This window comes from Heloderma suspectum, chromosome 2 (assembly GCF_057233095.1).
Source record: "Heloderma suspectum isolate Gila_16-S chromosome 2, 16-S_ref, whole genome shotgun sequence".
NCBI classification, from domain to species: domain Eukaryota; kingdom Metazoa; phylum Chordata; class Lepidosauria; order Squamata; family Helodermatidae; genus Heloderma; species Heloderma suspectum.
In genome coordinates, this window is record NC_139459.1 from 363,947,769 (window position 1) to 363,972,310 (window position 24,542).

Genomic DNA, 24,542 nt, shown 5'->3' on the forward strand with positions numbered 1-24,542 from the left:
TGCCAATTGAAACTCGCTCAAGGCAAACTCAAATATATTATTTTTTAAAATCAAATATGGTGTGACTTTATTTCATATATAAATCAGAGACATATGCAGCAATATTTGTCAAAGCCTTTCCTTAGATTATGGGAAAGAAACTAAATATAATGTGTTATTCTGAAGAGAACCATAAAGCAGACCTCCAAGCAGCCAATGGATTCCATCCATATTTTTGCTTGAAAAGTCAAGGGGAAAAAATATGTTAAATGTGTTACTCTCTGTCAATAACTAGATTAAATTTGAGGTATTTTTTCTTTCTTTCTCCATTTGTTTGTCATTGGAAAATTAATAACTAAGAGAGAGAATGGGCATTGTGCAAGAGCACGACAGTGTCCTGGCACAATTTCATTTCATATTAATGGGTCGTACCAGGAGAACCTTCTGGCATGTTTTTAGTGCTATGCCGAAAATCTCTCCCACATTTTTTTAGACCATTCTCATTCAATCTTACAGAAAGGGAATTGTTTTCAACAAGAAATTCAATGGTGAAGAACATTTTGGAGTTGGGTTTGGGTTTCTTGTGTTTACCTTACTCAGGGCGCAATCCTATTGAGATAGACGGGCACCTCTAACCTCCCCTGAAGTTGGAGGTGATCCCCTAACCAATGCAGGGCAGAAGCAGCACGGAGGACAGGATTCTCTCCATGCTACAGCTGCCCTGCACTTTGCCTTAGACGCGTGATTTTGCATGTATAAGAGCATCTCTACACCAGCCTAAAATCCTGCATTTAAAATGGAGCTTTCTGCTTCCATTTTAAATGCAGGATCACAACTCCCGTTTTCACGTTCTTCCTTTCCCCCATTCCCTTTCCCCCTCCTTCTCCCCTTATCTGAGTCTTCCATATCTTTAATTGATCTCGCTCCTCTTTTTGCTGCTTTTACTCTTTTCACAGAGGAAACTGAAGTGGAAGACAACGGGGTAATTTGACAGCTCATTATCTGCGATCTATTTAAAAATGCAACAAAGGGCATTTAGTGCAGGAGACGCCCTGGAGAGTTACAGCAGATGTAAAGAGCCTGCAAACTTCCGTGAAGGAGCAATCTCAAGGAGCAGGATAAAGCTCAGTGTGAAGGAGCCCCTTGTGCGGCTTCGGGGAGGGGGCAGGAACAGGGTAGGAGACCACATAGGAAGCTGTCTAAAACACTTCTGCAATTTCCTCCCATCCCTGCCCTCAGGAACACCCTGTTTTCACCCCTCTGTGCTCCGTGTTACGAGCTCAGAGGCGGTGGCGATGCACTTCTCTCCGCCCCGGCTACAAGGGAGCAGGGAGCACGGTTTCTCAGCTATGAGTTTGTAGCACTGTCTGCGAGCTTGTAGCTGGGAAAGCGAAAAATCCTATCTCCCCCAGATGCTGTCTAGGGGACATAGGATTGCTCTCTTAGAAGGTATGCACAAGTGGCCTGTTTTTCATTGTACAATCATCTCTCCAGCAGCCTGTAGCCTCCTCTGCTTCCCACACTTCAATTAAAGCCTAGGGGAAGACATGGTGAGGTAATTCCTGCCATAGGGCTTTTTCAAATCAGGAAGTAGAGGCAGTCTGGGAGGCTGCAAAGCCATGGAGAGATGTGTAATAAAAAGAAGAAAACACACAGAGCATCCTTGGCCACCTCACAGTTATTAGATAACAACACCCAAAGAAAGCACCATGAGAAAGAAGCAGAAAAACAAGCCTCTTTCGTGGGGAAGAAAACTTGAGGGAAATCGGAGGACAGATTTTGGCATACCGCTAGCTCCACCTCTTCTCTGGAGCTAGATGCAACACTGCCCCCCTCACACCTGCATTGTGGTGGGTGCAAAATGGGGATCGGCCTGCCAGCACAGCTGATGCTGTGGCCACTTGCAGTGGCGGCACAAGCCCCCCCCCCCCAACTCTTACGCAAAAAGAAAGAAGCTGTGCTACAACCTCTGCGAATGGAGAGCCCTACCTGCCAGAAACTGTTGAGAATTCCTCCTCTCCCTGGAGAAATTTGGTGAAATTCTCCCCCCAATTTTTCTGCCCACAAATAGGGTGGGGAATTTTGAGAGGCCATTTGTGCACAGCTCTAGTAATTACATTCCCTGCCAGCAGCCAACCAGCAAAGGCTAGAGAAGAGAATAAGCTTCGGCTGTGGGCCAAAGGGTACATGATGAGTGGGGCTGGATGCCTTTTGGGTTTTCCACGTCAGGCACCAAGATGTCTTTGTAGCATCTCTGCAGATCTCGGAGGTCCTTGGGAAAATACATTAACAGCAGATAAAGCCCAGCCAAAACAGAAAAAAAGGGATCATCCTTCTCAGTGAAGCCACTGGGAAAAGGGCCCTAGATAAAACCCAAACAAATAAAATAGATCAAACCAGCCAAGCCAAAGTTAACTACGTGGGATTTCACAGCAGTCTGTTTGGTGTGTTGAAACACCCTTGGGATGAAACCCTGCCCCTCAAAGTTTGTGTGGGAGACCTTGGCTGACATTTGTCTTTGCCTTCTTTCTTCTTCTGTTGTCTGAGCCTCCCAACACACCGTCGTGATGCGGCACTGGCGATTTCATCACCATTGGCATGGGCTCTTCCTTTGTCCTTCCTTCCCTCACCCCACCCTTCAACCTAAGAGCCAGTGTAGTGGAGTTCTGGGGAGCCCAGGGTTCAAATCCCCACTTGGCCATGAAGCTTACTGGTTGATCCTGTAGCCGCCTCTTAATCTGGGAAGCAACATAGGAAGCTTCCTTATACTGGTAGTCAGTCCATTGGGCCACCCAGCTCAGTACTGTCTACACCAGGGGTGGGCAACTTCCCCAGGCTTGCTTTTGGGGTGGTAGTAAGGGGCCGCAAAAAGTGCCAGGGAGCCGCATACAGCCTGCAGACTGCGTGATGTCCATCTTTGGCCTACACCGACTGGCAGTGGCAATGTAGGGTTTCAGATGGGTCTTTCCCAGCTCTACAAGGTGTCAGGGATTGAATCTGGGATCCTTTGTGCATGCAAAGCAGTTGTTCTACCTCTGAGCATTGGCCCTTTCCTTTAAGGGTGTTTTCTAAGCCCTCTCCTCCCCCCTCTCCCTGCCTTCTCCTACCTGCAGCAAATCTTGTTTCACTGGGAGGCAAAGACTTGTCCTTGGGTAACTACACCCCAACCTGGCGGCTGCAGAGGAAAATGGCCCATGTTGCCATCCAGCGTGGCCTGAGGGGAGATGTAGAGCAGATTGTGCAGAACAAGGCTCAATGCCTCTGTAAGGTGAGATTTTAAAAAAAAAAAAAGTGTGTGTGTGTGTGTGTGTGTGTGTGTTTAAAAAGGGGTTAGTGTTACTTTCCCTATATTGCTGATGAGGGAGACAGGCCAAGAGAGAGCGGCTTTCCTAAGGCCTCCGAGCAAAGTCTTGGCAGGGGTGAGATTCGAACCAGAGATTTCCTGATTCTTAGCTTAATCGTACAACCGTTACTGATACGTGTGTGTGTGTGTGTGTGTATACGTGTCTCTGTCTGTGTGGAATCTCCTGAATTCCCAAGAACAGAGTGTGTGATATTGGGAGCAGAATCCAGCTTCCTCTTCCTCAGGTTCTTAGGTTTTTAGAAACACGTTTCTGGCCCTCATTGTTGCAAAGGTATGCTTGAAAGTGTGGTGGGCAACAATCGCTGAAATTTTTGAGAGTGACCTCCGGTGTTCTGCACAGCAACCTTTTGCTTTCCATCCCATGTCTAACAAAACCAGAAAACATCATACAAAGCAGGGTTTTTTTTAACATAAACAAACAAAACAGTGGAATTAATTATTCAAAATTATTTATTTATTTATTGCATTTATTTTTTCCTCTTGCAAGGAACCCAAGGCAGCTTATATTCTCCTCCTCCTCCTCTCCATTTTATCCTCACAACAACAACCCTGTGAGGTAGGCTAGGCTGAGAGTCTGTGACTGGCCCAAAGTCACCCAGTGTGCTTCCATGGCCGAGTGAGGACTAGATCCCGGATCTCCTGGCTCCCAGTCCAACACTCTAGCCACTACACCATGCTGGCTAATTAGAGAAACTATGCTTGTTTATTAAAATATGCAAATTATATATTTATTTTATTTACCGTCCTTTAAACTGCCCAATAATCAAGTTCTCTGGGCGGTGTACAATACATTAAAAACATAAAATACAGACATTAAAACAAGGAATAAAAACAGCCAGAATAGAAGCAAATTAAAGCCAGCAGCGGGGCCGCAGTGGCTTAGTGGTTAAGACGCTGAATTTCAGACCGGGAGGTCAGCAGGACAGCAGTTCGAGACCTGAGTGCCACGTGACGGAGTGAGCTCCCGTCTTCAGTCCCAGCTCCTGCCAACCTAGCTGTTTGAAAGCAAGAAATTGCAAGTAGATAAATAGGTACCGCTTCGGCGGGAAAGGTAACAGCATTCCGTGCACCTTGGTGTTCAGTCATGCGGGTCACATGACCACGGAAGCATCTTCAGACAGTGCTGGCTCTTCGGCTTAGAAACGGAGATGAGCACCACACCCTAGAGTCGGACACGACTGGTTGGGGACACCTTTACCTTTTTAAAGCCAGCAGCAGAAGAAAGTACTACAAGGACTAAAAACAGTTCTTAAATGCCTAGGAGGATAAAAAGGTCTTCCTTTTACTATTTTAAATAGTAGATAATTTACTATAATCCCTCTTTTCTCAGCTCAAAGCATCTTACAATAAAGCATTAAATACACATAATTCAACAACAATATATATACACACACTTAAAATAGGCTAACAGAGCAGCAGATAATACACAGCAGTGAAGTTGAGAACAAAATAGTGTTGGCGATAATCACTTGCACCTCTGATAAACCCAAAGTCATGCTGGAACAGAAAGATTTCCTAGGCTGCAAAATCTAGCTTAAAATGGGAACTGTACAAATTTGTCCCTAATCCCCAACAGTGCACTTCACTTGTGGCCCTTGGGTGCCTCCTGATGCTATGTAGACATTTGAATCTAAGGGATGTTTCCTTCTTCTGGCTCCCAACAGGTTTTCCGTGGTTACGATGGGGAACCTGTGGATGTGGCTCGAAACTTTTCCCTGCATGCCTCTTGGGTCATCTGTACCATGTTGTTTGGGCCTATGGTGAGTGGTCAGGTGTACAGGCAGAAAATGAATAATTCTCTCTGTCTTCCCAGGAGCCTTCCTTTCCTTTTAAGTCACGCTTATTGCCCACAGGCTGCCCTGCTGACTCCAGAGCAGCAATTCCTGCAGTCTGTCTCCTCCAGCCTGACTCTTGCTCTTTCCTCCACCGCAGGATGTGTCCACCATTGAAGAAATACAAGATTGTTTGAGCGAGCTGGTAGAAACATGGCATGCGTTTCCTGTCCAGATTCTGGATTTCCTGCCCTTCCTCAAGGTAGGAATAATTCGGAGGGAGAGAGAGACACCTTGGACTTCCTTTGCCTTGACGAGGGTCAATTTCACTTTCCTGGTGTTTTACTTGATCTAGCAAATGCAGCTCTTGGGTAGTGTAATGGTCAGAGACATTGTTTTAGGACAGTTTTCCCCAACCTGGTGCCCCCCCAGCTGTGTTGGATTACAATTCCCACCTTCTGGGGTTGGCCAAGTCATACAGTTGGCTGAATTGTGAACAACAGTGTTACTGACCACTCAACTATCCAAGAGCTGAGCTTGCTGGATCAAGTCACGACACTTCGGTACACAGCTCAAGCAAGTGGCTTTAGCTCTTTGCCAAGTGCTTCTGCTAACACAGTTTAGGTCCTCTGTAAAGGAGTGCTGTTTGGTATTTAAATCCAACTGTTTGGAGATCTGAGCTTGCCAGATCAAACCAAAACGTTAGAGCACAGCTATCACAGCTTTCAGCAAGCTGACCTCAGCTTGTTTACAGGTTGGCCTGAGATAAATGTAGTATATCTGAGCTACAAAGGCTGTCATTACATGAGGCATTTATCGTGTGCTTGTGATTGGTCAATCACGGACGTTTGTGGGTCATTTACATGATGCTGCCAACCTCCAGGGCACATCCAGCTGTTTTTTCTCTTTATCCTGCAACCTCCCCCACCCCACCCTGGAGATAATCGACTATTTAAATGTAAATCTGCTTTAATGGCTGTGTGTAAATGTGTGGTTCTGCTATCACCACCTCCTGGGAAGAAGAAGCCATTGGGCTAGAAGGAAAATCACAATTGCCCTTCCCCACCCACCTCCTCCAGCATGTCTGCCTGTTGACCTGGGCTGGGAGGAGTCTTCTTGACCAGGTTAGGAGAGGCTCCAAGTGAGTGCAGAGCTGGCCAGGGAGGAAGAAGAAGAAGATGGCGACCATGGAGAGAACTTGCCTGTGAAAAGAGCTGATCAATCTTTATCTCACCTAGAATGCCCTGGCAAACTGCAAAATAGAAAAGCCTCGTGTGAGCTTGGATTTCAGGATTGCTTGCATGAATTTAGATCTGAGCTGCTAAGCAGCTTATTAACCCCCTAATCTTGCTTCTCTGCCCACAAGCTAAGGAGGCAATGTGTAGATCAGCCTTCCCCAACCTGGTGCCCTTCAGATGTTGTGATGTGCTGGACTGCAATTCTCATCCATGGTGGGAGGTATAGTCCAACCCAGCTGGAGGAAGCCAGTTGGAGAAGGCTGGCCTGGATTATAAAGAGGGCAGTATACTACTAAAGTTAACTTCTTTTATTTTGTATCCCACCCTTCACCTAAAGCAGGGGTGGGTGACACACAGCATGCATGTGGCCCTCACTGCCTCCTGCTGTGGTTCCCACAGACCCCCGCTGCCCCTTGCTGATGCCACTGCCATACCACTGAAATCTGGGGAGGTGGTAAAAAATGGGTCTGTTTTCCGCTATGGGGTGAAAAACAGGTCAATATTAGTTTGTTCTCAAGCTAAATTTGACCTCTTTGTTGTTGTTTATTCGGTCAGTCGCTTCCAACTCTTCGTGACTTCATGGACCAGCCCACGCCAGAGCTTCCTGTCAGCCGTCGCCACCCCCAGCTCCCCCAAGGTCGAGTCCGTCACCTCCAGAATATCATCCATCCACCTTGCCCTTGGTCGGCCCCTCTTCCCTTTGCCTTCCACTTTCCCTAGCATCAGCATCTTCTCCAGGGTATCCTGTCTTCTCATTATGTGGCCAAAGTACTTCAGTTTTGCCTTTAATATCATCCCCTCAAGTGAGCAGTCTGGCTTGATTTCCTGGAGTATGGACTGGTTTGATCTTCTTGCAGTCCAAGGCACTCTCAGAATTTTCCTCCAGCACCACAGTTCAAAAGCATCTATCTTCCTTCGCTCAGCCTTCCTTATGGTCCAGCTCTTGCAGCCATAGGTTACTACGGGGAATACCATTGCTTTAACTATGTGGACCTTTGTTGTCAGTGTGATGTCTCTGCTCTTAACTATTTTATCAAGATTTGTCATTGCTGTCCTCCCAAGAAGTAAACGTCTTCTGATTTCCTGGCTGCAGTCAGCGTCTGCAGTAATCTTTGCGCCTAGAAAGACAAAGTCTGTCACTGCCTCCACGTTTTCTCCCTCTATTTGCCAGTTATTGATCAAGTTGCTCGCTTTCAGCCATCAAAGTGGTATCATCTGCATATCTGAGATTGTTAATCTTCCAGCGATTTTAACTCCAGTCTTGGCTTCATCAAGCCCAGCACGTTGCATGATGTGTTCTGCGTACAGGTTGAATAGCTAGGGTGAGAGTATACAACCCTGCCGTGCTCCTTTCCCAATCTTAAACCAATCCATTGTTCCGTGGTCTGTTCTTACCGTTGCTACTTGGTCGTTATACAGATTCCTCAGGAGGCAGACAAGATGACTTGGTATCCCCATACCACCAAGAACTTGCCACAATTTGTTATGACCCACACAGTCAAAGGCTTTAGAGTAGTCAATAAAACAGAAATAGATGTTTTTCTGAAACTCCCTGGCTTTCTCCATTATCCAGCGGATATTGGCAATTTGGTCTCTAGTTCCTCTGCCTTTTCTAAACCCAGCTTGTACATCTGGCAATTCTCGTTCCATGAATTGCTGGAGTCTACTTTGCAAGATCTTGAGCATTACCTTACTAGCATGTGAAATAAGTGCCACTGTTCAGTAGTTTGAACATTCTTTGGTGCTTCCCTTTTTTGGTATGGAGATATAGGTTGATTTTTTCCGATCTGTTGGCCATTCTTGTGTTTTCCAAAATTGCTGGCATATGGCATGCATCACCTTGACAGCATCATCTTGCAAGATTTTAAACAGTTCAGCTGGGATACCGTCATCTCCTGCTGCCTTGTTATTAGCAATGCTTCTTAAGGCCCATTCAACCTCACTCTTCAGGATGTCTGGCTCTAGCTCACTGACCACACCGTCAAATCTATCCTCGATATTATTATCCTTCCTATACAGATCTTCTGTATATTCTTGCCACTTTCTCTTGATCTCTTCTGCTTCTGTTAGATCCTTGCCATCTTTGTTTTTGATCATACCCATGTTTGCCTGGAATTTACCTCCGCTGTTTCTAATTTTCTGGAAGAGGTCTCTTGTCCTTCCTATTCTATTATCTTCTTCCACTTCCGCGCATTGCTTGTTTAAAAATAATTGCTTATCTCTTCTGGCTAACCTCTGGAATTTTGCATTTAATTGGGCATATCTCCCCCCATCACTGTTGCCTTTTGCTTTCCTTCTTTCTTGGGCTGCTTCCAGTTTCTCAGCAGACAGCCGTCTTGCCTTCTTGGTTTTCTTTTTCTTTGGGACGTTTTTTGTTGCCGCCTCCTGAACAATGTTGCGAACTTCTGTCCATAGTTCTTCCGGGACCCTATCTACTAAATCTAGTCCCTTAAATCTATTCTTCACCTCCACTGCATATTCATGAGGAATATTCGTGAGCTCATATCTAACTGATCTGTGGGTCTTCCCTATTCTCTTGAGTCTGATTCTAAATTGTGCAATAAGAAGTTCGTGATCTGAACTACAATCAGCTCCAGGTCTTGTTTTTACCGACTGCATAGATGTCCGCCACCTTTGGCTACAAAGGATGTAGTCAATCTGATTTCGGTGTCGACTGTCTGGTGAAGTCCATGTATAAAGTCGTCTCTTAGGTTGTTGGAAGAGAGTGTTTGTTATGCACAATTTGTTGTGTTGGCAAAATTCTATCAGCCTATGTCCTGCTTCATTTTGTTCTCCCAGACCATGCTTGCCTGTAATTCCAGGTGTCATTTGACTACCCACCTTAGCATTCCAGTCTCCTGTAATGAAAATAACATCTTTGTTTGACGTACTATCGGGGCGTATATTTGGATCACTGTGATGTTAAATGGCTTACCCTGAATTCGAATTGAGATCATTCTGTCATTTTTTGGATTGTATCCAAGCACTGCTTTAGCCACTTTATTATTAATTATGAAGGCTACTCCATTTCTTCTGTGGTCTTCTTGTCCACAGTAGTAGATCTGGTGGTCATTTGATGTGAAGTGGCCCATTCCAGTCCATTTCAGTTCACTGACACCCAAAATGTCTATATTTAATCTTGACCTCTCCCCAATAACCACATCCAATTTGCCCTGGCTCATAGATCTTACATTCCAGGTTCCTATGGTGTGTTGATCTTTAGAACATAGGATTCGTCGTTCACCACCTGCACCATTGGCTGCTAGCTGTCCTTTTGGCTTTGAGCTAGCTGCGTCATCACATCTGGGGCTAGTTGAACTTATCCTCTGTTCCTCCCCCCCCCCCCACGGAGTGATAAAAAGGTCACATTGAGCTTGAGAACAAGAATTCTGCAGGGGAGGAGGGCAGCAGGAGTGTGGCTCACTTGGGGGGGGCTGTGTGTGGGAAATGGCCTCCAGACCCCCTGAATTTGCCCACCCTGCTCTGAGGACCCGAGGGCATCATATATTACCCCCCTTCTCCCCTCTGCTCTCATTATCCTCACAATAGCCTTGTGAGGTCAGTTAGGCTAAGAGATAGTAGTGACTGGCCTAAAGTTACCCAGGCCATGTTTCCATGACAATGGAAGGGTAAAGCAAACAAAGGAATACCGGAGTTTTTATGGAATCGGCATGGCTCTGCACGGGGCTCCACGAAGGACTGCACCACACCATTATAAGTTGCTGACAGAAACATACTTCCGGGTGGGGTGGGGGGATTGGAAGTGAACATCATCAGACTGGCAGGGGCTGCTCAACCAATAAGAGAGCCCCCCCACCCCCGAGCTCTACTCCCTTTAATGGCAATCTCGGGAACAAGCCTCATTGACCACAACAGGAGTTACTTCTGAGTAGACTTCTCGGACCAAAGCCCCATTCTGTCCATTTCCCCCCCTTTCCCTATAAATACCAGGCTACCGCATTAGCAGGCACCCCTGAATACTTGCGCTATCGTGTGATATCACAAATGTGTGGTAGCGCATTTTCGGGAGCAAGCCTCTTTGACTACAACAGGAGTCAGCAGGCGCCGCTGAACTAATGCGCTATCGCTCGATGGTGCAAATGCATGTTAGTACTATTTCGTGATAGAGTGACAGAGTGATAGCGAGATATTGATGGAAGATCTGTGTAATGGTGCTATAATGAGAAAGCGCCTTAGCATGTAAAACGAAAGCTGAACTTTGATGCTTGCGAAATGGGACCGAAGGACACAAAGGAATATTAGCAGTGGATCCTCCCCACATGTAGTTCTGGGGAAGCGACCTGAGATAAACCTGATTTTCAGGCTGTAGTGGGAGTACTTGTTAGCCCGTGATAGCATGCTTATACTCACTAGTGATCTAGCACTTATTTTCAATGTTTTTTAAAAAGTTGGTCCTGTGGCATCCTGCTCCAAAATGGCATTGAAACTTCTGGAAAACAGAGAGGGAAAGGGTTGGGTCAGTGAGGTCACGGGCAGGTGAGCGACACACCCCCATGGAAAAGTCGGACTATAACCAGTCTCAGAAGAACCGGTTTTTCCACGATAAACTCCGGGATGCCTGCTGGATGGCCACAATGTCATGTAAACCATGCAGCCTCCACACACAGCCAGGTTGGAGTAAATTGCTGGTGGAAACACATCCCCAGGGTGCTTCACAGCCAACTGGCAACATTTGAACTCAGTGCTCCTCAGTTCTGGTCTGACACAGTAACCAATATACCCTACTGGCTTGCTCAGATCAGCCTTAAAACTCAGCAGTGTAATGCCTCTTAATGTTTTTGCTTTTAGGAAAAAAGAAACAAACCAAACCCTGGTTTGTTGTGTGCGCGTGCACACACACATATATATTGCACAGCTACTAATGAGGGCGGAAGCCAAAATGGTTAGCTGCCTGAAATAGATATTTTTGAACTCTGTTCTTATATATTTTACATTAAGACCAGCTGCATCCACAATGGATCCAGAGCCTCCTTGTTGCTTTGCTGTTTTGCTGCTTTACACACACACCCCATATATAAAATTACCCTGATCATCCCATTATTAAAATAAATGGTAGGGGTCTTCTTCAAGGTCATGGGAAGGCTTAGATTATCCTTCCAAATGTAGGAGGTATGAGAGTGGCTGCAAAATGTGTTGCTTGCTGTGATGTTGTAGAAAGTTCATATGCATTCCCATTGTAGAGTGGGAATGATCATCCACGAAATGCTGACAAATAGTGCAGCTTCTGTTTGGGACATAGAAAGGGAATCTGGTAGAGGAAGGGCACTGTGCTTGGGGTATGAAAGAGGATGAGGTTGTCCAGCAGAGGGGACTAAAGGGTTCAGGAATCAGGAGGCGGGAAACTGAAACAGAGCTGTGATGGGGGTGGGGGCCCTCTCTGGGTGCTTGTGCTGAAAGCAAATAAATTCTGGGCCCCTGCTGCACCCTAGGTCTTCCCAAACCCCACCTTGCAACACCTGCTTTCCTGCATCAAAACCCGGGACACCTTTATCCAAAGGCAGATGAAGAAACACCAGGTGAGAATGTGGAGACTGGGTAAGTTGGGTTGGGATTTTCTCATGGCGATGGGCTAAGAGAAGATGACTAGAAGGGGCAGCCTATAGCTTCCTTGCACACAACTGTAAAATAACGTGAAACTGCATTAAAATTGGATTAAATTGGGGTCCTGGTTTCTCTGAGAAAGCATGGGTGAAGTCCTAGTAAACAGAAATCAAACTGGGAGTTTAATTCTGGAGAAGAACATCAGAGGAGCCCTGTTGGATCAGATGAAAGGTCCATCTAGTCCAGCATTCTCTTCACGGAGTGGCCAACCAGCTGCACATGGAAACCCACAAGCAGGACATGAGGGCAACAGCATTCTCTCGCCCATGTTCCCCAGAGGCTCGCTGCCTCTGACACTGGTAGTGGCACATAGCCATCAGGACTAGTAGCCATTGATAGCCTTCTCTTCCATGAATTTGTCTAACTCCGTTTTAAAGCCATCCAAATTGTTGGCCATCCCTCTGCCTCATCGTAGTGAATTCCATTGCTTAACTCCGGTTCTCATCAACTTGGACTCTTCTAACCCCATAAAGGAAAACGGGAGCAATGGGCTTCGTCCTTGGGAATTGTTAAAGAAAAAGTTGTAAACCTTTTTAGTTCAGTCTGCTTTTTATGAATTACTGGGATTAATTAAATACTTTCCCTCAGCTTGTACTGTGGTTTTAATTGGCTGGTTATATTTTATGGTTATGGTTTTATGACATTTTGTACACCGGCTTGGGAGGGCAGTTATGCCTCTGGAATGGCAGTGTAGAAATCATCGAACCGAGGAAGGCAGGATTTCTGTTGTGCCGTATGCCCTCACCCTCTCAGGAGACCCATCAGCCCACAGAGATACGGGACATAGTGGATCACATGCTGCAGTTCGTGCGTGACCACAGTGCTGGCAAGTGGGGAGAAACTGGCCTCATGCCAGAGCACGTCCACATGGCCGTCATAGACCTGCTTATCGGAGGTACCGAGACTACTGCTACCTTACTCGTCTGGGCTGTGGCCTTCTTGCTGCACCACCCACAGGTAGGATGAAGACTTAGGGGCAGGGCTGGCGTCAAGGCTAGGTAGGCATGGTTGGGCATTTGCTGAGGGCCCACACTCCAGAAGGGGCCCTCTGACAAGAGTCCCCTGGAGTTGCTCCTCCTCCTCACCATGGTAACATGCTTCTCCACCTGCCTCTTGCTCTGGCCTAAACAAGAAGGTAAGAAGGAGCAGCAGCAAATATGTAGTGTAGTGTGGTGCAGTGGCTAGAGTGTTGGACTGGGAGTCGGGGGAACCCGGGTTCAAGTCCCTCATTCGGCCACTGGGAGTCTTTGGGCCAGTCACAGACTCTCAGCCCAACCTACCTCACAGGGTTGTTATGAGGATAAAATGGAGAGGAGGAGGATTATGTATGCTGCCTTAGGTTCCTTAAGGAGGAAAAAAGGCAGGATATGAATGAATGAATGAATGAATGAATGAATGAATGAATGAATGCCAAAGCTGACTTGCTCACTGGTTCTCCGCCTGTCAAGCAAGCAAGTGGGAGCAATGAGGAGGAGGAGGAAGAGCAAGAGCAGCCAGTGACAGTGGTGGTGAGAAGGCAGACGCGCTGAGGGAGGGGGCTGTGGAGGGTCTTGCCCAAGGGCCCTTCAAAACCTGGAGCTGGCGCTGCTTTCCCCTACCTCTTACCTTACCTTTCTGCCATGAGTGAGCTGGTTTGTTTTAGTGTGGTGTGTTTGCCTGGGTTTGTTTTCTGGTCTGTTGTGTAATTTGCCAGCGAAAAAGGGGGAGGTATTTTGCCTGCCAGAAAGGCTCCCTTCACACCTATCCCACTGCATGCAGTGGGGCATACTCTCCAGCAGGGCCAATGTCAGGCATGGTCAGGCACCTGCCCAGGGCCCACATCCCAGCAGGGGCCCAGTGACAAGAGCTCCCTGGAGCTCCTCCTCTTCTTTGCCCTTGCAGCCGGCCTCTTGCTCTGGCCGAGACAACGGTGGTGGTGAGAAGGAGGCGCAGCAGACGCCACGGCCGGCTTGCTCCCGGCTCTGTGCCTCTCAGGCAAGCAGGTGGGAGCAATGAGGAGAAAGGGGAGGAGGAGCAAGAGCAGCTGGCTACAGTGGGGGTGAGAAGGTCGGCTCACACTGAGGGAGGGGGCCCACCGAGGGTGCCTTGCCCAAGGCCCCCCTAAAACCTGGAGCCAGCCCTGCTTAGAGGGGAGACACCCTGGACTTTGTGGTCCCCTGTGCCAAAGTAGATTCCCTCTCAGCCTATGTTTTGGTTTGTCTCTCTGATAGTTCCCCCCACATCTCTTCCAAAGACCTCCATCACCACTTCTCCATGCAAGGGTCATGGAAGGGAGTCAAAGCGCTATAGCTGTGGCCCTCCAGATGTTGCTGGACTCCAACACCCCATCCTCCCTGGCTGGCTGGGGCTGATGGGCCTTGGTGTCTGACGAGATCTGGAGGGCCAGAACTTCCCTGCCCAAAGGCTCCATCTTATCCACCATTTCATGGCCGGCTGGGAAGCCCACAAGCAAGACATGAGGGAAGTAGTCTCTCTCGTTGTCTTTCCCCAAGCAAGTGGTGTTTGGTGAAGACGGAGGTTCCATTTCACTACACGGAGGTTCCCATTCATTCTGAACATTGAGGTTCAATTTCATGATTGTCGGTAATTACCAATGACAGACCTCTTCTTCATGAATTTGTCTAATCCACCCCCCTTTAAAGACTTTTTAGCCAAAAGCCACTGCAACATCCTTTAGCAATGACTGCAATATATTTGTTTGTTTGTTTGTTTATTTATTTAAAGTATTTTTATCGCAACCCTCAACCAAAGAGACTCCTGGAGCCACTAGCATTCAATCAGTAAAACAAGACAATCCCTGCCTCCAGGCTTACAATCTCAAAGGATACAACACACAAGGAAAAAGGCATGAGGAGGGAAGAGGAAAAAATGTAGTAGTCTTTCAGCAGGGCTGATGGAATGGCCCTGCTTTCCCCTCTTATCTCTCTCTGTATGGCTGCTGGAACAGCTGCGACATCTGGTAGCAGTGACTTCAATACATTTAATCATGTATTTGTGTGAGGAAGTTAACTTTTCGTCTGAATCTAAGTGCTGATTGATGTCTCTGGATGACTCTGGTTCTAGTATTACGAGAGGGTGAGAAAAACATCTCTCTGTCCACTTTTTCTACACCAGGGTGTAGGGAACCTGTGGCATTCCAGATGTGTCTGGACTCCAACTCCCATCACCCCAACCATAGGCCATGGTGGCGGGAATTGATGGGAACTGATGGGAGTTGGAGTGTGTTGATGTCTGGAGTGCCACCGGTTCCCCACTCCTGCTTTACAGCATGACATAAGAAGAGAACCCTGCTGATCAGACCAACTTAAGGCCAGGATCTCTTCTTGATTTTCCCAGAATGCAAGACACGGAATAATGGGCTCAAGTAACAGGAAACCAGATTCCGGCTGAACATCAGGAAAACCTTCCTGACTGTTAGAGCAATAAGACAATGGAACCCATTCCCTAGGGAGGTGGTGGGCTCTCCCACACTGGAGGCATTCAAGATGAAGCTGGACAGCCATCTGTCGGGGATGCTCTGACTTGGATTCCTGCATTGAGCAGGGCGTTGGACTCGATGGTCTTGTAGGCCCCTTCCAACCCTACTATTCTATAATTCTATGACCACTGGAAATTCGGGTGGCTACTCACTATATGGAGGACAGTCCTCTCTTTGAAGGTCTGACAGAGGACTGCCCTCTATTTTGAAGGTCTGACAGAGGACTGCCCTCTATTTTGAAGGTGTCCTCTGTTTGAAGGGCTGTCCAGTTCAAGTCTGGTTTATAGATAAAGAACCATAAGAAGGGAGAGCTACAGAGCCCTTGAAGTTGAACCCACTCAGCCATAAAGCTCACTGGGGCACTTTGGGCCAGTCACTGTCTCTCATCCTAATCTACCTCACAGGGTTGCTGTGTGGATAAAAATGGAGAGGAGGAGGAGCATGTACGCTGCCTTGGGTTCCTTGCAAGAGGAAAAATGGTGGGATATAAATGTAACAAATAAATAAATATGAAAAAGAGTGGACCAGATGTTGAACTTGCAGGGGTTGGTGTAGGAATGTGGAGACTCAAGCTCAGGCGTTTGTGGATATTTGGGGTCCTACTCCCCCCCACCCTCCATGTTTGTTCCTGCCTTTCTGCCACTCCAGGTTCAGGAGCAAATCCACAAAGAGTTAATGACCGTTGTCGGACCCAGTCGTGACCCCACTTACAACGACCGCGAGCACCTGCCCTACCTCAGTGCCGTCATCACAGAGACCTTGCGCCTGCGCCCTTCGGCTCCCCTTGCTTTGCCCCATATGACCATCCGTGATACCAGGTATTAGATTCTCACAGTCCCATTGGGGCATTTCCCACATGTAGTATCTGGCTGCTGGCCCGACCTCTGACCCCCTGCACGGCAGGGATGGCCCCCCTGGACTTTCAGACATTGGCAGTCCTTTCCGTAGGTAAATAAGGCGGGGCCCTGCTAGATCAGACCAAAGGTCCGCGTAATTCAGCATTCTGCTCCCTCCAGTGTCCACTGCAATGTCTCCAAGGAATTCACAAGCCCAGCGTAAGGCACTGATGGGCCACCTGGTGGCCCTAAGGCTGCAGCTGGCCTGATTTCATGTGGCCCTTGGCCTCATTTCAAAAGCCCTCTGCCTGCAGTCAGCTCTGGCAAGAGTGATCTGTTCCTTCCCTGGCAGTTCGTTGGGCAGGAAGGTAGAGGGAGAGAGAGAAAAGGGGGTGGCAGAAAGACAAAGAGAAAATGGCTGACCCACCCACAGTTGGCACTGGCTTCAGCCACACGTCTTACCTCTCCCTGTTTTCCTTTTTTGCTTCTTTGTGCCTGGGGCTGCTTTTCCCCGCCAGCATCATGGCTTGCTACGGGTGAGGCCTAGCAGGCCTTTCCTGGCTCTAGCCAGCTGCCCTCTCTGCCATTGGCACCTGGAGGGAGGAGGCCTTGCACGGAACCCTCCTCATCACTGCCGGGCGAGCGAGGGGCCCGGGGCTCACTGAAGGAACAGGCCAGGGGTCAGAGCAGAGCGGGGAGGAAGCCAAGCCTGTGGGATGGCGTTTTTCAATCCGTTGTTCCTTCTCTCCTCCCCACACCTCCTCCCTCCGAGTCTGTCTGGCTTTTCGATCCCCAAGGGCACAACGGTCATCCCCAATCTCTATGGGGCCCATCATGATGAGAGCAAATGGAGTCAGCCTCTGGAGTTCAGACCAGGTATTGCTCTCTGATGCCTCTCTCTCTTTCTCTCTCTCTCTCTGTGTCTGTTTCTCTCTCCCTTTGTCTCTGTGCGTCTCTGCGTGTGTCGCTGTCTACACGTGTGTGTGTGTGTATGTCTGTAGTGTGTCTGTGTGTGTATATCTGTGTCAGTCCATTTGTCTCTTTCTTTGTGTCTGTGTACCTGCGTAAGTGTATCTCTGTAGTGTGTGCGTGTGTGTGTGTGTGTGTCTTTCTTTGTGTCTGTGTAGCTGTCTGTATGTGTGTATCTCTGTCGTGTGTATCTGTATGAATGTGCCTCTCCCTCCCTCTCCCTCGCTGTGTATTTCTATGTGTGTGTGTATCTCTCTCTCTTTTGCTTTCTCTTTGTGTGTCTCTCTCTGTGTCTGTATGGGCATCTCTACATCAGCCTAAAATCCTGCATTTAAAATGGAGCTTTCTACTTCCATTTTAAATGCAGGATCACAACGACTCCCTTTTTCATCCACTTCCTTTCCCCCCTCCCCTTTCCCCTTCCTTCTCCGGTATCCGAGCCTTCCATTATCTTTCATTGATCTCGCTCCTCTTTCATGGAGGAAACTGAAGCTGAACACAACGGGGTAATTTGAGAGCTCATTATCTTCGATCTATTTAAAAACGGAACAAAGGGCATTTAGTGCAGGAGACGCCTTGGAGGATCACGGCGTCATGTAAAGAGCCCACAAACTTCCATGAGGGAGCCATCTCAATCACAGGATAAAAGCTCCGTGTGAGGAAAGCCTGTCACTCTCTCTATGTGTGCATCTCTGGATGTGTGTGTGTCTATGTGCGTATCTGTGCGTATGTGTATGTACAGTCAGGGCCAGAAATATTGGAACAAGGATAACTGTTTTGGCAGTTGGCCTCTGTACACCACCTCATTGAAGCTGAAAGGAAACACACCCAGATGGGAGCAAAGTCAGGACTTTCAGCTGTAATTCAAGGGGTTTGAGAAAAGTGGGGCACTAACCGTTCAGGAAGTACAGCCAGTGACATACACATGCCCCCATCATTGGTGGCTCATAAGTAATGGAATGAATGGCTGACAAGCAGCTGCATGGCCAGGGGTGGCCTGTTTCCTGGGTGCCCCATGACCAATCAAGCAGATAAAAGGCCTGGAGGTGGTTCTGAGTGTTACATTTGCATTTGGTAGCTGTTCACTGGAACTCCCAACATGAGGTCCAAAGAGGTGTCCATGCGAGTGAAGAAGGCCATCATTAGGCCGAGGAAACAAAATAAACCCATCAGAGAGATAGCAAAAACAATGGGAGTGGCCAATACAACAGTTTGGAACATCCTGAAAAAGAAGGAATTAACTGGCAAGCTCAGCAACAGCAAAAGGCCTGGAAGACCACGGAAGTCGGAAGACAACTAAAGTGGATGACTGCAGAATTCTGCTCATGGTGAAGAGGAACCCTTTCACAACATCTAGCCAGGTCAAGAACGCTCTTGCAGAGATAGGCATGTCATTGTCAACATCTACAGTCAAGAGACGGCTTTATGAATGTAAATACAGAGGCTTCACAACAAGGTGCTAACCACTGGTAACGCTCAAGAACAGAAAGGCCAGATTAGCCTTTGCCAGCAAACACCTAAAAAAGCCTGCCCAGTTCTGGAATAAGAGTCTTTGGACTGATGAAGCCAAGATTAACTTGTACCAGAATGATGGGAAAAGTATGGAGAAGGAAAGGAACAGCTCATGATCCAAAGCATACCACATCATCTGTCAAACATGGTGGAGGCAGTGTTATGGCATGGGCATGAATGGCTGCCAATGGAACCGGGTCACTGGTGTTTATTGATGACCTGACTGCTGATAAAAGGATGAATTCTGAAGTGTATAGGGCTATACTTTCTGCTCAGATTCACCCGAATGCTGCCATACTGGTAGGACGCTGCTTCATATTGCAGATGGTGGATAATGACCCACAACATACAGCAAAAGCTACCCAAGAGTTTCTGAAGGCAAAGAAGTGGGATGTTCTGCAATGGCCAAGTCAGTCACCTGATCTCAACCCAATAGAGTATGCTTTTCACTTCCTGAAGACAAGACTGAAGGCAGAAAGACCCACAAACAAGCAGCAGCTGAAGGCAGCTGCAGTAAAGGCCTGGCAAAGCATCTCGAGGGAGGAAACTCAGCATTTGGTCATGTCCATGGGTTCCAGACTTCGGGCAGTCATTGACTGCAAAGGATTTTCATCCAGGTATTAAAGGCGATCCTTAAGTTTGAAATGATGTTGGCTTGTTCCATTACTTATGAGCCACCAAGGATGGGGTGTGTGTGTGTATGCCACTGGCTGTCCTTCCTGAATGGTTAGTGCCCCACTTTTGTAAAAACCCTTGAATTACAGCTGACAGTCCTGACTTCTCTCCCATCTCGGTGTGTTTCCTTTCAACTTCAGTGTGGTGGTGTGCAGAGGCCAACTGCCAAAACAGTTATCCTTGTTCCAATATTTCTGGCCCTGACTGTATTTCTGTGTGTGTGTGTGTGTGTGTGTGTGTGTTCTCTGTGCGCGCATGTGTGTCTGTGGCAGAGAATGCCTGTTTTTAACATCTGACAAGATCATGCTATTGCCTGGTATCCATGGATATTTGAAGGCTCTGCTGGGCCCTAGACCCAGTACAGTCCCTAATCCACCCCACTAGTTCAAGGGTAGGGGTGCTCTCCAGCTGTTTTGGATTACGCCTTCCATCAGCCCCAGCCAGCACGTAATCCAAAATACCTGGAAGGCTCCAGTGGAATGTGGCCCCCAAGAGCTTTTCCAAAGTGGAGTTTGGCCCTCTGCTGAAGAGGTTCAGCGCTCCTGGCCTAGCCCAACACCCTCTTTCCAACACTGGCCAATTGCATACTTCCATGAAGGCAACAGGCCTTCTCCATTGTTTATCCCAGGTGTCTCGGATTCAGAGGTAAGCTGCCTCTGTAAATCTGGTGGGTTCTGTTTAGCTCCACTACCAATACCCCTCAAAGGATCTACCTGCGGCTAATTGGAATACGTGGTAATGTAGCCTCACAACAATCTTGCGAAGTAGGTTAGGCTGTTTGTCCTCAGTGTTGGGTACTCAGAAGCAAAGTGCCTGATAACACAGAGGTTCCATTTAGTTCTCAAGCCTGTTGATAGCTTTGGATATTGGGTGGTATAGAAATGTAAAAAATGAAAGAATTATCCTCCATATCTTAGTCTAATCCCGGGGCCTTCAGTGTGGTGCTCCGAGGCACCTCTCTTGGCACCCACCAAGCTTCCTAACCCTCCTGATGTTTATTTCTTAAGATTTGTTTAAATTGCACTTTTTAAAAAACTGGGAGGCTGGCATGCTGCAAAGTGAAGGGCTTTCCTCCAGCCCCATCTTTATTTGGGCTCAAAATAATGGTTTTGTGTTTTGGAGCTCAGACCCCACCTCTTGCTTTGGACTTAGCTTCTTGGGCACAGTAGTTTACTTTTGGTCGCACCAGTTTGCCTTCTGAGAAATGGGTGTTTTATGCCCACCCATGCCCACCATGGCAGCCTTTTTATGAATGGGCAACCCCGCCCCCTGCCCTGGCAGCCATCTTGGGAGAGCTCCCATTAGACTCTCCCAAAATTCCAAATGTACCCATTGATCCCCAAGGGATGGGGTCATTCTCCCTATTTCCAGTGTTCGGGCTGTGCATGTTGTTGCTTATGTAGCCTAAAAAGCACCACTGACACACACAGGAGGGAAGTATTAGCAGGTATGGGTGAACCCCCCAGGTTTGCCAGAGTATAAAAAAGGGGGGATTCTAAGTGGGGGAGAGCCCCAAAAATATCCCAATGAGGACTGAGTTGTGATCAGTGGTGGCAGATGCTAATTGACTGGGGGGGGGGTGATGGAAAATTGGGGATGCGTGGAATGGAGTGGTTGGAAACATCTTGCCACTGGGCAAGGGGGCAGATGTCTTTGTGGGGATGGGCAGGGCATGGACTTTTTTTACTTGGGCACCTCCAAGATCCTGCAGCCATCCGTGGGTAAGCAGGGTCGGAGGAAGCGTGTGCAAAGCAAGAGGCCCCAGTCCCAGGCCTGATTCCCTTCCCTGGACTTACAGTTCCATTTCTGACTTGGTCTGTGTCTCTTCCTTCTGCCCAGAGAGATTCCTAGAGGGTGATGCCTCAGCTGAGGCCCAGCGGCATTTGGTGCCATTCAGCTGCGGGGCACGGATCTGCCTGGGGGAAAGCTTGGCCCGCATGGAGTCCTTTCTCTTCCTCGCCCACATCCTGCGGGATTTCCAGATCTTGCCCTCACCGTCCGGGTGCCTCCCCGACCTCCGGATACACTTTAGCTTCCTTGTGCAGTGCAAACCGTTCAGGGTGCAGCTGGTGCCCCGGGCAGTGGCTGACCATGCAGAATGAGGCCTCCGCGTGTCAGGAGGACGGAACCCCCTCCCTCATCTGCCCTGGCCCTGTTCTTTCCGTTCTTCTCTCACTCCCAGTACTGTCCTCACACAGTGTCCCCAACATTCACCAATTTCACCTAAATCACATGTCATGAAAGGTGGGCTAGACTCTTCTGCTGAACATGTGCGCCCCAGAGGCATGCCGCTTCTGCTGAACATGAGCAGCCCAAAGACTTGATCCTACATCTCCAAACCTGCCTCATCCCCAACATTTCCAGGCTTGTTTTTTTGGCGCTCTGGGCTCACAGCCCCTGTTCACAGGGTCTGTTGCCTGAGATCAGCATGACCAGGCAAGCTCACCCCATTAGGGCCCTGCTGCTGCTGCTGCTGCTGCTCCTCCCCCTTGCCCCCTGCTCATTCCTGCACCCTTTTCCTCTGGCTCAGAAGGGGTGACCAAGTAAGCAGTGACAGTGGTGGTGAGGAGACTGCCCCCTCCTTGCCTGGCAGCCATGCTCAGGCTCGAGAACGACTGGGGACAGCTGCGGGGAGGAGTTCGCTCACCAACTCTCTCGGTGTTGAACAAGTGCGTAGAGGACAAGCAGATAAGAGGGGCAGGAGCGGTCAGTAATAGGAGCGAGAACGAGGGGACCCACTGAAGGAAGCTTTAACTGTCTCTCTTGGTCAGGGACAGTCCTTGTTGTTTTATTTATTTAATTTGCTACCTTTCCCTGGTAAATCACTGACGCTGGTTTGTCCCCTGTTTGGAGGCTTCTGGGGTTCCCTTGGTGATTTAACTCTTCTTTTGCATGAGGGTAATTTGCAAAAATATACAACTTGGAGCCAAACGAGATGTGACGTTATTGCTGCCTGTAGTTCTTGTGTGGCTTTAAAAAAAACAACTCCCAATAGCAGGGCAGGGGATGGGATTGAATCATAGAATCATAGAATAGTAGGGTTGGAAGGGGCCTACAAGGCCATCGAGTCCAACCCCCTGCTCAATGCAGGAAAATTTTTCTTTTGGATCAGAAACATGATGTGGAGAGAAGGGGGCGCTATAAGCTACAGTCCTGAGTAAGGATACTTGGTTTTCTCAGTCTCTTATTTTTTGAATCTTAAGTTTTGGCTCATACCAAACTTATAAAAAAAAGTTTACTTGAACATTTAGGCATGTTTTTGTGTGCATTTCTCCTAAGACAGGCATGTTTGTATGCAATTTTGAGTAATACACATGTTTTTCACAAGCAATTTTCCTAATATAATGCATTTTTTAATGTTATTTTCACTGAAATATGCATTTTTGTGTGCACCTTTCCCTAATAAACACATTTCTGTACATGTTTTTTCATTGGTCAACTCCATGGCAAAATTCAGAGAAGTGTGAATGTTGAAGGATAACTGAGTTTTGGTTCACATATTGGTTCAAAACTGTGAAATTAGCTAAGTTCGCCTTAAAATCAAACAAATTTCCCCCCAGTCCTAGCTCAGGTCCGAATTGGGCCTCCCCGCTTGCTTTTGGTGTTGGTTTTAAAGCACACAAAAACCACCCAGGCGAGGGCTGAGGCCTTAAATAATGTTTTGTCTTGTTTGGCACTGCAGCATTGCTCTTTTAAGACGTTATCACCAAAACTTTGTGACATGACACATCCAACAGATATTCGAGTGCCATTTACCCTTTTATTTTCTGGGAATAAACATACATTCCAGGGTGCAGAAATGTATCCCATACACAACTGACATTTGCATATGGGGCAAATTTGTGACTCCCTCTCCTAATTATAAAGAATTGGCATACCAAACTACCCCAGTTTATTTTCTGTGCTTTTTGCAAACATCTTTCAAAAGTGACCCTGTTAAGTATAAACTGCTTAAAATGTATTTAGTGTGAGTTACCAGAGTTGTCAGTTGTTCAGGGTTCAAGGTCTCCAAGAATCTTAAAAAAAAAGATTTTAAAAGCAAGTTTCTAGTCCTTAAGGATGTGAGTTTGGGTCATACCTGGTGTAATCTCAGAAGCCAGAAGACAACTATGCCAGACTCCCAGGGGGAAGGGACTGGGGTCTTTAGTCCATGGCATCATGACTTCTCTCTCCTCTCTGGATTGCAACGTAGAGGGTCAGTCACTGAAAATAAGCTAAAATGTATGCAATTCTAATCTTTTCTTTGTTTTTATTTAATCTAAGCAACTGGGGGGGGGACACAGGGGGGCTTTAGGCATACTTAAAGGTCTGCATGCTCCTACACAAACTTGCCCAGGTTTTCTTCTTTGGGCCTCCTTGCCCACGGAAGAAAAGCAGGTGGTGATCCAAGATGGGGCCTTTTCAGTGGTGGCCCCCTATTTCTGAAGCACCGTCTCAAGAAAGGCTCACTTGGCAACTGCTTTGTTATCTCTTTGGTACCAGGTGAAGATCCCTTAAAAAAAACACCCAGGCCTTTAAAAAATACTGTTTGGTATAAGTTTTTATGGCATGGGCACTAGTTTAACATCTAGTGCTCCTGTTGATATTCTGCTGTTTTAATGGCGTTAACATGCTGAATTGTTTTAGTGCAACAATTTCATTGTTATCCATTCTGGAAACACTGTTAGAGTTGAAGAGTGGGGTATAATTTTATGTTAATAATGTGTTTAAAGGAGTGGGATCTGCAAAAAAAGTTGCAGTGCTTCTGTTCATTGTCCTGTCAGTCAGGCATCTCCTTCTCTATGATTCTGTTTCCATTCCCCCTGCCTTCTCCAGGGCTCTGTGATACTCCATTCCATTTCCCCTTCCCCCTCATGGGGCTGTTTTTGAAGATCCCTTCCCTGCAGTTTTGTGTAAACAAAATTAAAATACATTTGGGGTTCTCTAAGCCTGCTGATACCTCCTTCTTGTGTGTGGGTGGTGGTGATTTGGCTACAAAAGAAATGGCACTCCTAGCCTGAACACCGGAAATAGAGGGAATGATAAATTGGGCAACCTCCCCTATTCCTCCCTTCCACCAAAAAGCTTAAGGTAACATCCATAGTTCAATGCAGCCCT

General features: G+C 47.5%; 1 protein-coding gene across 1 annotated transcript in view; it reads left to right on the plus strand.

Annotated features, from left to right (window-relative positions):
- The window catches only part of CYP21A2 (cytochrome P450 family 21 subfamily A member 2), a 28,346-nt gene extending 5,475 nt beyond the window's left edge, over window positions 1-22,871 (plus strand). Inside the window, exons 3-10 of the mRNA XM_084831029.1 lie at window positions 3,093-3,247; window positions 5,008-5,103; window positions 5,276-5,377; window positions 11,804-11,890; window positions 12,729-12,932; window positions 16,102-16,271; window positions 17,062-17,165; window positions 21,285-22,871. Coding sequence (XP_084687155.1) covers window positions 3,093-3,247; window positions 5,008-5,103; window positions 5,276-5,377; window positions 11,804-11,890; window positions 12,729-12,932; window positions 16,102-16,271; window positions 17,062-17,165; window positions 21,285-21,547 — 1,181 coding nt within the window. The 3' untranslated portion in view covers window positions 21,548-22,871. The remainder of the gene's footprint in view (window positions 1-3,092; window positions 3,248-5,007; window positions 5,104-5,275; window positions 5,378-11,803; window positions 11,891-12,728; window positions 12,933-16,101; window positions 16,272-17,061; window positions 17,166-21,284) is intronic.
- The last annotated feature ends 1,671 nt before the right edge of the window (window positions 22,872-24,542 follow it).